Genomic DNA, 11,048 nt, shown 5'->3' on the forward strand with positions numbered 1-11,048 from the left:
CCAATTATTTAAAAGGTTTGTTTTGTCCATGCGTTCAGTCCCTGAAGTGTGGCCATGGAGCACGTTTGGGCTGTGTTCTGGCTGCAGCTCCTGAAATCACATGAGCAGCTGAGAAAAATGCTAACCAAACTGCCGCCAGGATGGGCCAATTTGCTCTTTACCTTCCATCATTTACTATATTGTCCAGTCCTAACCAAGCTTCTGAAAAAGAAATGTAACAGAATCTGTAATGGGAGGGTAGCAAGGATAAAGGCAGACACAGCGATTGTGCAGCAGGATGTAAAGCGGGTAGAGACTAGATGGGCCGAAATGTTTGCTCTTATGTAATACAGATGTGGAAATAGAACCTGCAAAATAAATGTGCTTCTCAATTAGTAAACTAAGGGCACGTACAGGAATCAGAGAGCAGTTACACACTCCCTCTTCATCAGGAGCCACCAATATAACAATTGGAGCATTAAATACTGCCTGGTGGAGCTCAGAAGTCCAGCACCTTCAGCTTCCTCTCCTCCTGTTCAGTAAGTGGCTCCCGAGCTAGCAGTTTATGGTGCAGTTTCTGGTGTTTGCCAATGCCCAGTTTGGGTAGGCCACGGTTCAGCCCCTCCAGCAGCACGCAGGCTTTGCACAAGGCCTGACTAGAGATGTATCCACAGCGGGAGCAGGTGCCCTGCACCGGCATCCTCACATCCTCCTTCACGGACAGATGCTCACCTGAGTGGATGATATCCAAGATAGTACTAGGGCGCAGGGCTTCCAGATCCTTCAGGAAGGCACGTGCATGGCCGCGGTACGCATTGGGGGAGTACACGCACTCGGTCGAGAAGTAGTCCAGCTTCTTGAAGTAGGCATAGAGGACAATCTCCTTCTCATAGGCATACTTCAGTGGCTTGCAACGTGGAATGGCTCCCTCGCTACCAGTGGCCACAGCGGTGCAACGTCGCAGTCGTGCAATGTCCCCACGCAGGACGTTCATCAGGACTGTCTCCGCAATGTCATCAGCATTGTGTCCTGGGAAAGACAAGCAAAAGGATCAGCATTCAGTCTTGGATCCTGAGGTACATTACACAGTTCAAGAGGATCCTCTGGCCAGCGCTCTAGGAGTGCACTGCCAGGTCTAGGTACACCATGGGGGATTCAGTGTTGATGCATTCAGCTTACACTGAGGGCTGAGTGCCTGCTATTGGAGGGGAGACCCCTGCAAGGCCCAGTCTCAGAGACCTCAGCCAGGAAGAGGACCTAAACTACCCAGATAATGAGACCTGCAATAAAGATTTGGGAATATTGCAATACACCTATGCTGTGGCAGTTTGATCCATTTAGGCTTTTGGTATGAGTTAGGATCTGAAGCAATTCAGAGAACAAATCAAAGCTATACACTATGCTGAGATCTATAGGTAAGCAAGCTGATCACATAAGAGCCTTATGTTTTAAACTGTGTGATGTTAATTAGATAGGCTTATGTTTACATGGCTGTGAGATAATTTAAAGGAATGTAAAAGCAAGTTTGCTTACCATAAATGGTGTTTCCATAGGTAGCAGGATGAATTAGCCATGCTGTCATGGGATCTGTCAATCAGGTCCGGGAGGTGGAACTCGTTAAGCAGAGTTTCTGGTTTTTAGTCTCTGCGGCTGCGCTTGTGTTCCCGCGCAGGAAAGTAACAGATTCTCCTCAGTCTATGATAAAGCTGTAGATAATTCAAAGAACGCGGTGACTGCCAGGGAGGAGGGTGGGTCAGCATGGCTAATTCATCCTGCTATCTACGGAAACACCGTTTACGGTAAGCAAACTTGCTTTTTCCCGTTGATAGCAGGGCTGAATTAGCCATGCTGTCATGGGAGTCCCAAGCTCCCGATCACGTTATTTTGTATGTATCGTTGGACGTGATTTTGAAAGGTGGTAGTCACAGTGATTTAGAGGATAGAGATTGCAAAATTGCTTGCCTTATCTTCGCATCCGTAGTTGCTTGTTGATCAAGGCAGTAATGTGATGTGAAGGTATGAAGTGAAGACCCCTTAGCTGCCTTACAAATGTCAATGGGTTGCACGTTCCGAAGATGTGCCCAGGAAGTCGCTAGTGCTCTGACTTTGTGAGCTTTAGGAATAGAAGACAGTTGTAACTTTTGTTTGTCATAGCAAAACTGAATTGCATTGTACGATCCAGCTGGAAATGGTACGTTTTGCTACTGGTAGTGCAGGTGCTTTCGGATCGAACAAGACAAACAGCTGAGAGGCTCGGGAGTGTGACTTAGTTCTATCTTTGTAGTAAGCTAACGCTCTTTTACAATCTAACATGTGGAATAACTTTTCCCTATCATTGGAGTGAGGTTTTGGGAAAAAGACTGGTAGTTCTATGCTTTGATTAAGATGGAACTGCGAGACTACTTTTGGTAGAAAGGATGCGTGCGTTCTGAGCACCACTTTGTGATGGAAAAACTAAGTATGGAGAATAATGGACCAGAGCTTGTAATTCGCTTACTCATCTTGCCGATGTTACTGCTATTAGAAATACTACTTTCCAAGTAAGGTATTTCATATGTGCTGACTCCATACGTTCGAAGGGGTAAAGCATGAGTTGTTCCAGGACTATAAGAACATAAGAAAATGCCATACTGGGTCAGACCAAGGGTCCATCAAGCCCAGCATCCTGTTCCCAACAGTGGCCAATCCAGGCCATAAGAACCTGGCAAGTACCCAAAAACTAAGTCTATTCCATGTTACCATTGCTAATGGCAGTGGCTATTCTCTAAGTGAACTTAATAGAGGGTAATGGACTTCTCCTCCAAGAACTTATCCAATCCTTTTTTAAACACAGCTATACTAACTGCACGAACCACATTCTCTGGCAACAAATTCCAGAGTTTAATTGTGTGTTGAGTAAAAAAGAACTTTCTCCGATTAGTTTTAAATGTGCCACATGCTAACTTCATGGAGAGCCCCCTAGTCTTTCTACTATCCGAAAGAGTAAATAACCGATTCACATCTACCCGTTCTAGACCTCTCATGATTTTAAACACCTCTATCATATCCCCCCTCAGTCGTCTCTTCTCCAAGCTGAAAAGTCCTAACCTCTTTAGTCTTTCCTCATAGGGGAGCTGTTCCATCCCCTTTATCATTTTGGTTGCCCTTCTCTGTACCTTCTCCATTGCAATTATATCTTTTTTGAGATGCGGCGACCAGAATTGTACACAGTATTCAAGGTGCGGTCTCACCATGGAGCGATACAGAGCAATGTGTATTAAACTTTGCAGCAGAGGCTTGCCCAAGGCTCCAGACTGTGTCCTCAAGCCCCTTCAGTTGCCGAGGAGTGGTAGAAACTTCCTTCATGCTGTCGCTGCAATGGGAGAAGCAGCTGTATCTTGACCTGCTTGCTTCACCCCCTTAAAATCAGCACCTCAGAAGGTAGTGAAAGGCTTTCCCAAGGCTACCAGGTGCTCTCTACAGCAGCACAATGCTACCTCCATCCTGCCACCTCTTCAGCCACAGGCCCCTTTTATACCTGGGCCATGGCAAAGGAAAAAAAAAAAGCCATCCAGGCTCTCGTCAGTTCTTCTTCTGACTTGGTTGCTTGATTATGACAGTCTCTTCATTTTTAGTCAGCCCTGATAGTCTCCCCTGTGCCAGCCATTCCAAGGGGCACCTTAGTTCCAAGAGCAGAGATGCCCCCACCAACAGGTAAATAAAGGATTTTTTTTTAAGTTGTTTATTTTCTCCTGTCCACATCTGCATGCAGGCATCCTTTGCATTACCTGTGCACGTAATATGCAGTGACAGCCGAGCCGGCCCTTTCAGCATCCTTTGCATTACCTGTGCACGTAATATGCAGTGACAGCCGAGCCTTACGTAAGAGCCGAGCCTTTCAGCATCCTTTGCATTACCGGTACACATAACAATGACATGTCGAATCTGTGCTCCCACTATGATTTGCAGGCTACATACCTGTACAGATCTTGTCCACCTCAAGCATCAGGGCTCCCCTGTCCAGCGCCTGCCTCCTGAAGACCCCGCAGAAGGTGCAGTTGTTCTTCAATCCCACTTGCCTCACGATGTCATCCATGGTCCAGCCATAGAGCTCCTCATAAGAGACTATTTTCAGAGGCAGCTCATACTGCTGCTGGTTCCTCTTCACAGTCTCCAGGGAGTCATCACGGTAACCTGTGATGCCCTCATCCACAGAGAGCAGGAAGAGAGTCAGCCCATAACCATGACGCTCATTCAACACCTTTAGGACATGAGCTAGAACAGTGGAGTCTTTGCCCCCCGAGGCCCCAATCCCCACGGTCTCTCCATGCTGAAAGAGCTGGGCGGACACAATAGTCTGATGCACCTCTTCCTCAAAGGCCAGGAAAAAGCACTCCTTGCAGAGAGAGTGCCCCGTCTTTGGCCTCCTCAGCACTGCATTACGTTCCTTGCAACTGCTGCAACACACTGGCATGGTATCTGCAAGAGAAATATCATAACATTAACATACAGTGCACGCATAAACAGGGGTGCAATCTCTCAGCATCTGCTGCCAGTTCTGGCCAATTCCCAACTTTGCAGTCAACACAAGAGGAGCTGAAGTTGCTGGACCACAGGAGAAACCAGAAAGGAGAAAGGTAAGAATAGAGGGAGGAAGAGCAACTTTGCTTACCATAAACGGTGTTTTCCATAGATAGCAGATGAATTAGCCATGCTGTATGGGTACGTCCTCCATGCCACTAGGTGGCGGAGCTCTCAAAGTCTATCAAAGACTTTTAGCTAGGGTCTCCCTCCCGCCTGACAGGATTACCTCAGGCTCCTCAGTCAGTATCAAAGCAAGGTAGGTTTGCTAGAACTGTCCGGGGAGGTGGGTGGGTTAGCATGGCAAACTCATCTGCTATCTACGGAAAACACTATTTACTGAAAGCAAACATGCTTTTTTCACATAGATAAGCAGCTGAATTAGCCATGCTGTCTGGGAGTCCCCAGCTGCAGTATTGAGCAATTAGTATGTGTCAATTTTTTTTTTGCTCAATACGAAATAGTGGCGGGCAGTTCCTATGAAGGCTCTATCTGTTTAGAATTTTGCACTTCTGTAGGATAGTCCGTCGCAAAGGATCATCCATAGTCTGTTTTTGGAACCCCGGTGGGATGTGAAAAATGTAGCGGTGATTGTGTTGCCTCTTCATAGATGTCTATGAGAGGTACTTGATGGAGAGAGAGGCAATCTAGGTTGTCATCTCATGCACTTGATGTGTCGTTAGGATTGCAGATAGCATTTGCAACTTTCCATTATCGCTGAAAAGGATATAATTGGATACCGCTTTGGATGAAGTTATTGTCGGCACTGGACACTTGTGCGTTTGGATGGACGAAGAACTAGTTTAAGGTCGATTGGGTGACACAGAGTGCACGTATTGTAGTATGTTAGTGCACGATTACCATCAAGGTATGCCAACCTCTCCTTATTGCTAAGTGTAAGAGGTTTGAATGGAACGTAGATTAGGTGATGTCTAGGTTAATGCAGAAACGGGACATTACCGTAAGCAGAAACTCTGGATAAGTGTGCAAGGTTACCCTGCAGTGGTGAAACTGAAGAGAAAGAGAGTAGTGAACCAATGGTTGTAATTTACTTGGTCTTCTTGCAGGAGTGAAATCGAATAGGAAAAAACACATGTATGCGAGGAGCAAAGGTGACAAGTGTGTAGAGGTGCAAGGAATAACAGCATTATCTATTAGAGATGCATGTTAATGTGCCACGGCACCAGTGGTTTTGTAAGTGGATGTAGGCGTAATAGGCCGTACATGAAGAGGTATACCAAGGAGTAACCTGAAAATGGTTTTTCCTCTAGTTTAAGGTAATAAGCTGTAATGGTGGTTGCAGGAACTCATGAGGAGTTGCATTGCTTTTGCTGCAGCGAGATGGAGGTAGAACAAAAGACCACCAGGTGAGCCAGTTACGGGGCTATACCTGTCGATGAACACTCGGAAGCGCAGCGGGACAATGTTACTGGTACTTGAATGTGATGGAGAGTTGTCCCGAGGATAGGAGAAAAAACGTAGATAAGCGAGCTCATCAATGTCCATGCCCTAAGATGTAGGGAGGTGTGGAGAGGATGTTCACTCAGTCTAGTTAAGAAACTAAGAGGTGCGTCCAGGAGAACTGGGTTGCAGATTGAAAGCCTTCATAGGAACCGTACCATGGACGTCTTTGGTTATGTTGGCGCGATGAGGTACAGATGCGCTTGGTTTTATGCCTATCTGCGATATAGCAGAATCGCCCGGTCTTCTTTGCATCTGTGGAGTGATTGAGAGATGAGTGGAAACAGACAAAGGGAATACTTATTAGAAAGGGAATGGTGAATAAACCGGAAAATGTCATAATGCCTCTGTATCACTCCATGGTGAGACCGCACCTTGAATACTGTGTTCAATTCTGGTCGCCGCATCTCAAAAAAGATATAATTGTGATGGAGAAGGTACAGAGAAGGGCTACCAAAATGATAAGGGGAATGGAACAGCTCCCCTATGAGGAAAGACTAAAGAGGTTAGGACTTTTCAGCTTGGAGAAGAGATGGCTGAGGGGGGATATGATAGAGCTGTTTAAAATCATGAGAGGTCTAGATCGGGTTAGATGTGAATCTGTTATTTACTCTTTCGGATAATAGAAAGACTAGGGGGCACTCCATGAAGTTAGCATGTGGCAAATTTAAAACTAATCGGAGAAAGTTCTTTTTTTTTTTACTCAACGCACAATTAAACTCTGGAATTTGTTGCCAGAGGATGTGGTTAGTGCAGTTAGTATAGCTGTGTTTAAAAAAGGATTGGATAAGTTCTTGGAGGAGAAGTCCATTACCTGCTATTAATTAGGTTGACTTAGAAAATAGCCACTGCTATTACTAGCAGCTGTAACATGGAATAGACTTGGTTTCTGGGTACTTGCCAGGTTCTTTTGGCCTGGATTGGCCACTGTTGGAAACAGGATGCTGGGCTTGATGGACCCTTGGTCTGACCCAGTATGGCATGTTCTTATAATTATGCGTTGTGGCCAATCAATGAGAAAGGCGCCTGGAGTTTGAGTGAGCTCAGAGAAAAATCGAACAAAGCTCTCCATTTTCCTGTTGTACAGGGCTGCAAGAGATCTGATTAGTAAGAAGTCTTAGTGAGAGGATTGGACTTCCCTCTGCAGTTAGGTCCCCCTTTGGGGGCGAAAGTGATGCCGAGTTTGTCCGGCCTGGAATAGACAATGCCGGGCAGTCAATTTATGGAAGTGAGATGGAGAATCATTGAGCATGATCCAGTCTCTACACCGCCACTTGTAGGGGTTTCAGGAACCGGATACTCTTTTTTTTTTTTTTTGTACACAATGCAAGTCGGATTCGTGTGAATCCAGACTCATTCCCTTATAGGGAATCGAGAAATGTTTGTAGAGCGTGTTTCTACAAAGTCGATAGAACTTGTGTCTGGAATTCATACAGATGTTGAGGTGAGGTTTATCTGATGTCACAGGGAAGTCAGGGATGAACTCGCTAAATGTCAACGTAAGTCGCTACCGTTGTGAGTCCATTCCTATTGTTTTGGTTTTTTTTTTGTTTTGCAGACCAAGAAATGTGAGGTCAAGAAATGTAGAAATGAAGTCCATTGGTGCCTGAGGCCACATCGCAGGCGGCAGAAATATTGGCATGTATGCGGAACTATGTAGGTGGGTGCCTTATGTGTCACAGAACAGCTATGTCTGGAAAGTTGGCATTGTAGTACTGTGAAGTAGAGTAGTAGGGGGCGCTCTCGAGCAGCGACCAAGATGGCCGCTTAACCATCGCGCTCCACCAGACTTCGCTAGCATTCTTGGAATAATCCCCTTTTACCTTCTTTATTTTTTGGTATTGCGGACGAATGCGAATAAGCCGACATGTCTGTACTCAAATCGGGGAAAATTGAAGCAGCGTTCGCGGCGGTTTCGGGCTCAAAACGTGCCAAACCGGATCCCCCAACACCGGAGAAACTCGCCGCGCAAAAAAGTATGGCGTCTGCTGAACTTGTTCTCGTCGAGCTTAAGCAATTAAAAGAAATGCTCCAGCTTAATATGGATGCAACCACAGCCATAAGATCTGATTTGCAAGCTGTCTCTCAGCAAATGGCACACTTTCAGATCCGGCTGGATGACGTGGAAGCTCAGACTTCTTCTTTGCTGCTTACGACCTCGACTATCCCTAAACTTCGACAAGATATGGAGCAAATGCAAGCAGATATAGAAGACCTATCTAATCGAAATAGAAGAAACAACTTGCGGATACTGGGGGTGCCGGAAGGCACTGAAGGCAACGACGCTATAGCCTTTTTACAGCAACTTATCCCGGCGTGTCTTAAACTAAAATTCGACAAGCCCTTTGAAATTGAAAGGGCGCATAGGATCCCAACTAGGCCGCTACGAGATGCCACTCGTCCAAGGCCTCTCATATTTAAAGTGCTGCGACACCCCCATACTCTGCTCATCCTCACAGCGGCGAAAAATCAAGCGCCTATTAATTATAAAGGTAACACAATTCTTTTTGTCCCAGATTTCGCTAAAGCCACTGCAGCTAAACGGAAAGGTTTTCTTGCGCTTAGGCCCCGTCTCAGAAATATGGGTGCACAATATGGCCTACTATATCCGGCCCAAATGAAAATCACCTACCGCAACCACACACAAATTTTTCACAGTCCAGCTGCGCTAGAAGACTTTCTACGCACCCAGGACCAACCCTCAGAAATGGTAACTTGAAAATGTTATAGCTACAAATTGGTATCCGTTTTTCTACATGCGCTGCTGCACGCAGCATTTGTATACCGGCTCTTTTTGGTTGTATATATTACCCTCCGCAAAAGTCGGAGTTCCGCTACTTTTCTTTGAGAACCCTTTATATGCTAACTTCACTCTCATTTTCAGAGAGTAGCCGGAGGTAGTTATTTCTTTTAATTTTTTTGATTCTGTGTTTTGGGAAATGGTCGACTTTTATACATCCTTTTTCTGTTTTATTTTTCCTGAAACATCTCCCACCTAACAAGGGGGTTTCAACCAGATTATTTGTCGTCATAAGTCTGGAGGAAACTGATTGGTTATTGGGACCTCTGGCACTACGAGAGGCTCATATGCAACTAATAGCCTGTATGGCTTTGTTATCAGTCTTTTTTGGGCTGGTCATTTTTGTTTATTTTTCTTTTTCTGGACGACTTTTCTGGACTTTTTCTAATGTTCTTTCTCTCTTCACCTTGCGATTATCGCCAGTATCACCAGACTATTTGACCTGGCTCCCCTGCTACCTAACGCGAAGATTCCAACTTATCTCATGGCGACTAACATTAATGAGATTACTGTCATCTCTCTGAACGTCAACGGCTTTACACACCAGATCAAAAGGAAAAAAATCCTGACCTATTTACAATCACTCCATGCTGACATCGCGCTCCTCCAAGAGACTCACCTTACTTCTTTGGAGTCAAGCAAACTCAAACAGCAATGGGTGGGCCAAGTCCTCTATAGTCCCGCTATTCATAAGAAAAGGGGCACTGCTATCCTTCTACATAAGAGATTGGACGCACAAATCCTACACAGCTCTGCAGACTGTGAGGGCCGATGGACTATGCTTCAGATACAGATAGCACAGCATAAATATACTGTGTTAAACCTATATGCGCCTAATGCAGATACCCCGGATTTTTTTCATCAGCTGTTCACTCAACTGCTTAATATGCCTCTAGCACCTATTATAATAGGAGGGGACTTTAATCAGGTTTTAGATCCCTTTCTAGACCGGACTACAAAATTGAAGCCAACGATTTCTAGATCCAGCAAACTTTTATTATCATTACTACACTCACATGGCTTATCAGACCCGTGGCGTTTATTGCATCCCACGACTAAAGACTATACCTTTTTTTCTGCTCCTCACAACGTTTATTCAAGGATAGATTTTTTCCTAATCTCGAAACAGCTTATCCCTGCATTAAAAGCAGCCTCCATTCATCCCATTCTGATCTCTGACCATGCTGCGATTCAACTTACATTTAAACTTCTTTCTCCAGTCCCTACAGAACATCGCTGGCGTTTCAATTCTTCACTCTTGTCTGACACTTCCTTTATTTCCAAAATTCAAGGCCATATCGAAGAATATTTTCGATTCAATTCTACCCCAGATGTGTCTCCAGCTACCTTATGGCAAGCTTTCAAGGCTACGATTAGAGGCTCCATAATCAGTCATTCTATCAGTCTCAGAAAATCCTATCAAGCTACTTTATCTGCACTTCAGCAAGAAGTGGAACGACTTGAACATAAACATATTGAGGATCCCACTCTGACCACCCTTACGGCTTTGTTAAGAGCACGATATAGCTACAATCAACATTTAAGTTCTCAAGTTCAACTCCACCTGAGTCGCACAAAAGCGACCTACTATGCTGAAAATAACAAGTGCGGACATCTCCTAGCCTCATATCTTAAGAAACGCCAGGAGAGGAAACGCATAGACATGGTGCTGTCTGCCTCCAAGGCGCCTCTGACATCCGATGCAGACATCCTACACGAATTTCGATCTTTTATGATACTCTCTACCAATCGGAAGCCAACTCCTCAGCGGAATCTATTCAGAAGTTCCTGGCGAACATTTCCCATCCAGCTCTTACATCATCTCAACTCTCCTCATTGGAAATGCCTTTCACTATTGAGGAAGTTTCTGCAGCTATTACATCGCTCTCCAGCGGTAAGGCCCCAGGGCCGGATGGTCTTTCTTCTGACTTTTACCATGCGTTTAAATCAATGATTGCTCCTCATTTACATCACTATTTTTCTTCGATTCTCTCTTCTCCAGATGGTCTAACTAGCTTTACTGAGGCATGTATCATAGTTCTTCCAAAGCCGGGAAGGGACCCCTCGGTTATCTCTAACTATCGACCAATATCGCTATTGAATGCAGATTACAAAATTTTTGCTAAAATCCTAGCGATTCGTTTATCCAAAGTCCTGCCCTCTATTGTACATCCGGATCAATCTGGATTTGTAAAAGGTCGGTTGATAGCTAACAATTCTCGCATGTTTTTTCATATATTAGAACAAG

At 45.0% G+C, this 11,048-nt stretch overlaps 1 protein-coding gene across 1 annotated transcript; it reads right to left on the minus strand.

The window, feature by feature from the left end:
• Nucleotides 1–264: 264 nt before the first annotated feature.
• Nucleotides 265–4,447, minus strand: LOC115083482 (cytoplasmic tRNA 2-thiolation protein 1). The gene is made up of 2 exons (XM_029587338.1): nt 3,937–4,447; nt 265–1,008 (listed from the first exon to the last, which is right to left on the minus strand). The coding sequence occupies exons 1-2, from the start codon at nt 4,430–4,432 to the stop codon at nt 479–481; spliced, it is 1,026 nt and encodes a 341-aa protein (XP_029443198.1). The 5' UTR covers nt 4,433–4,447; the 3' UTR covers nt 265–478.
• Between the last annotated feature and the right edge of the window lie 6,601 nt (nt 4,448–11,048).

This window comes from Rhinatrema bivittatum, chromosome 2 (assembly GCF_901001135.1).
Source record: "Rhinatrema bivittatum chromosome 2, aRhiBiv1.1, whole genome shotgun sequence".
Lineage (NCBI taxonomy): Eukaryota > Metazoa > Chordata > Amphibia > Gymnophiona > Rhinatrematidae > Rhinatrema > Rhinatrema bivittatum.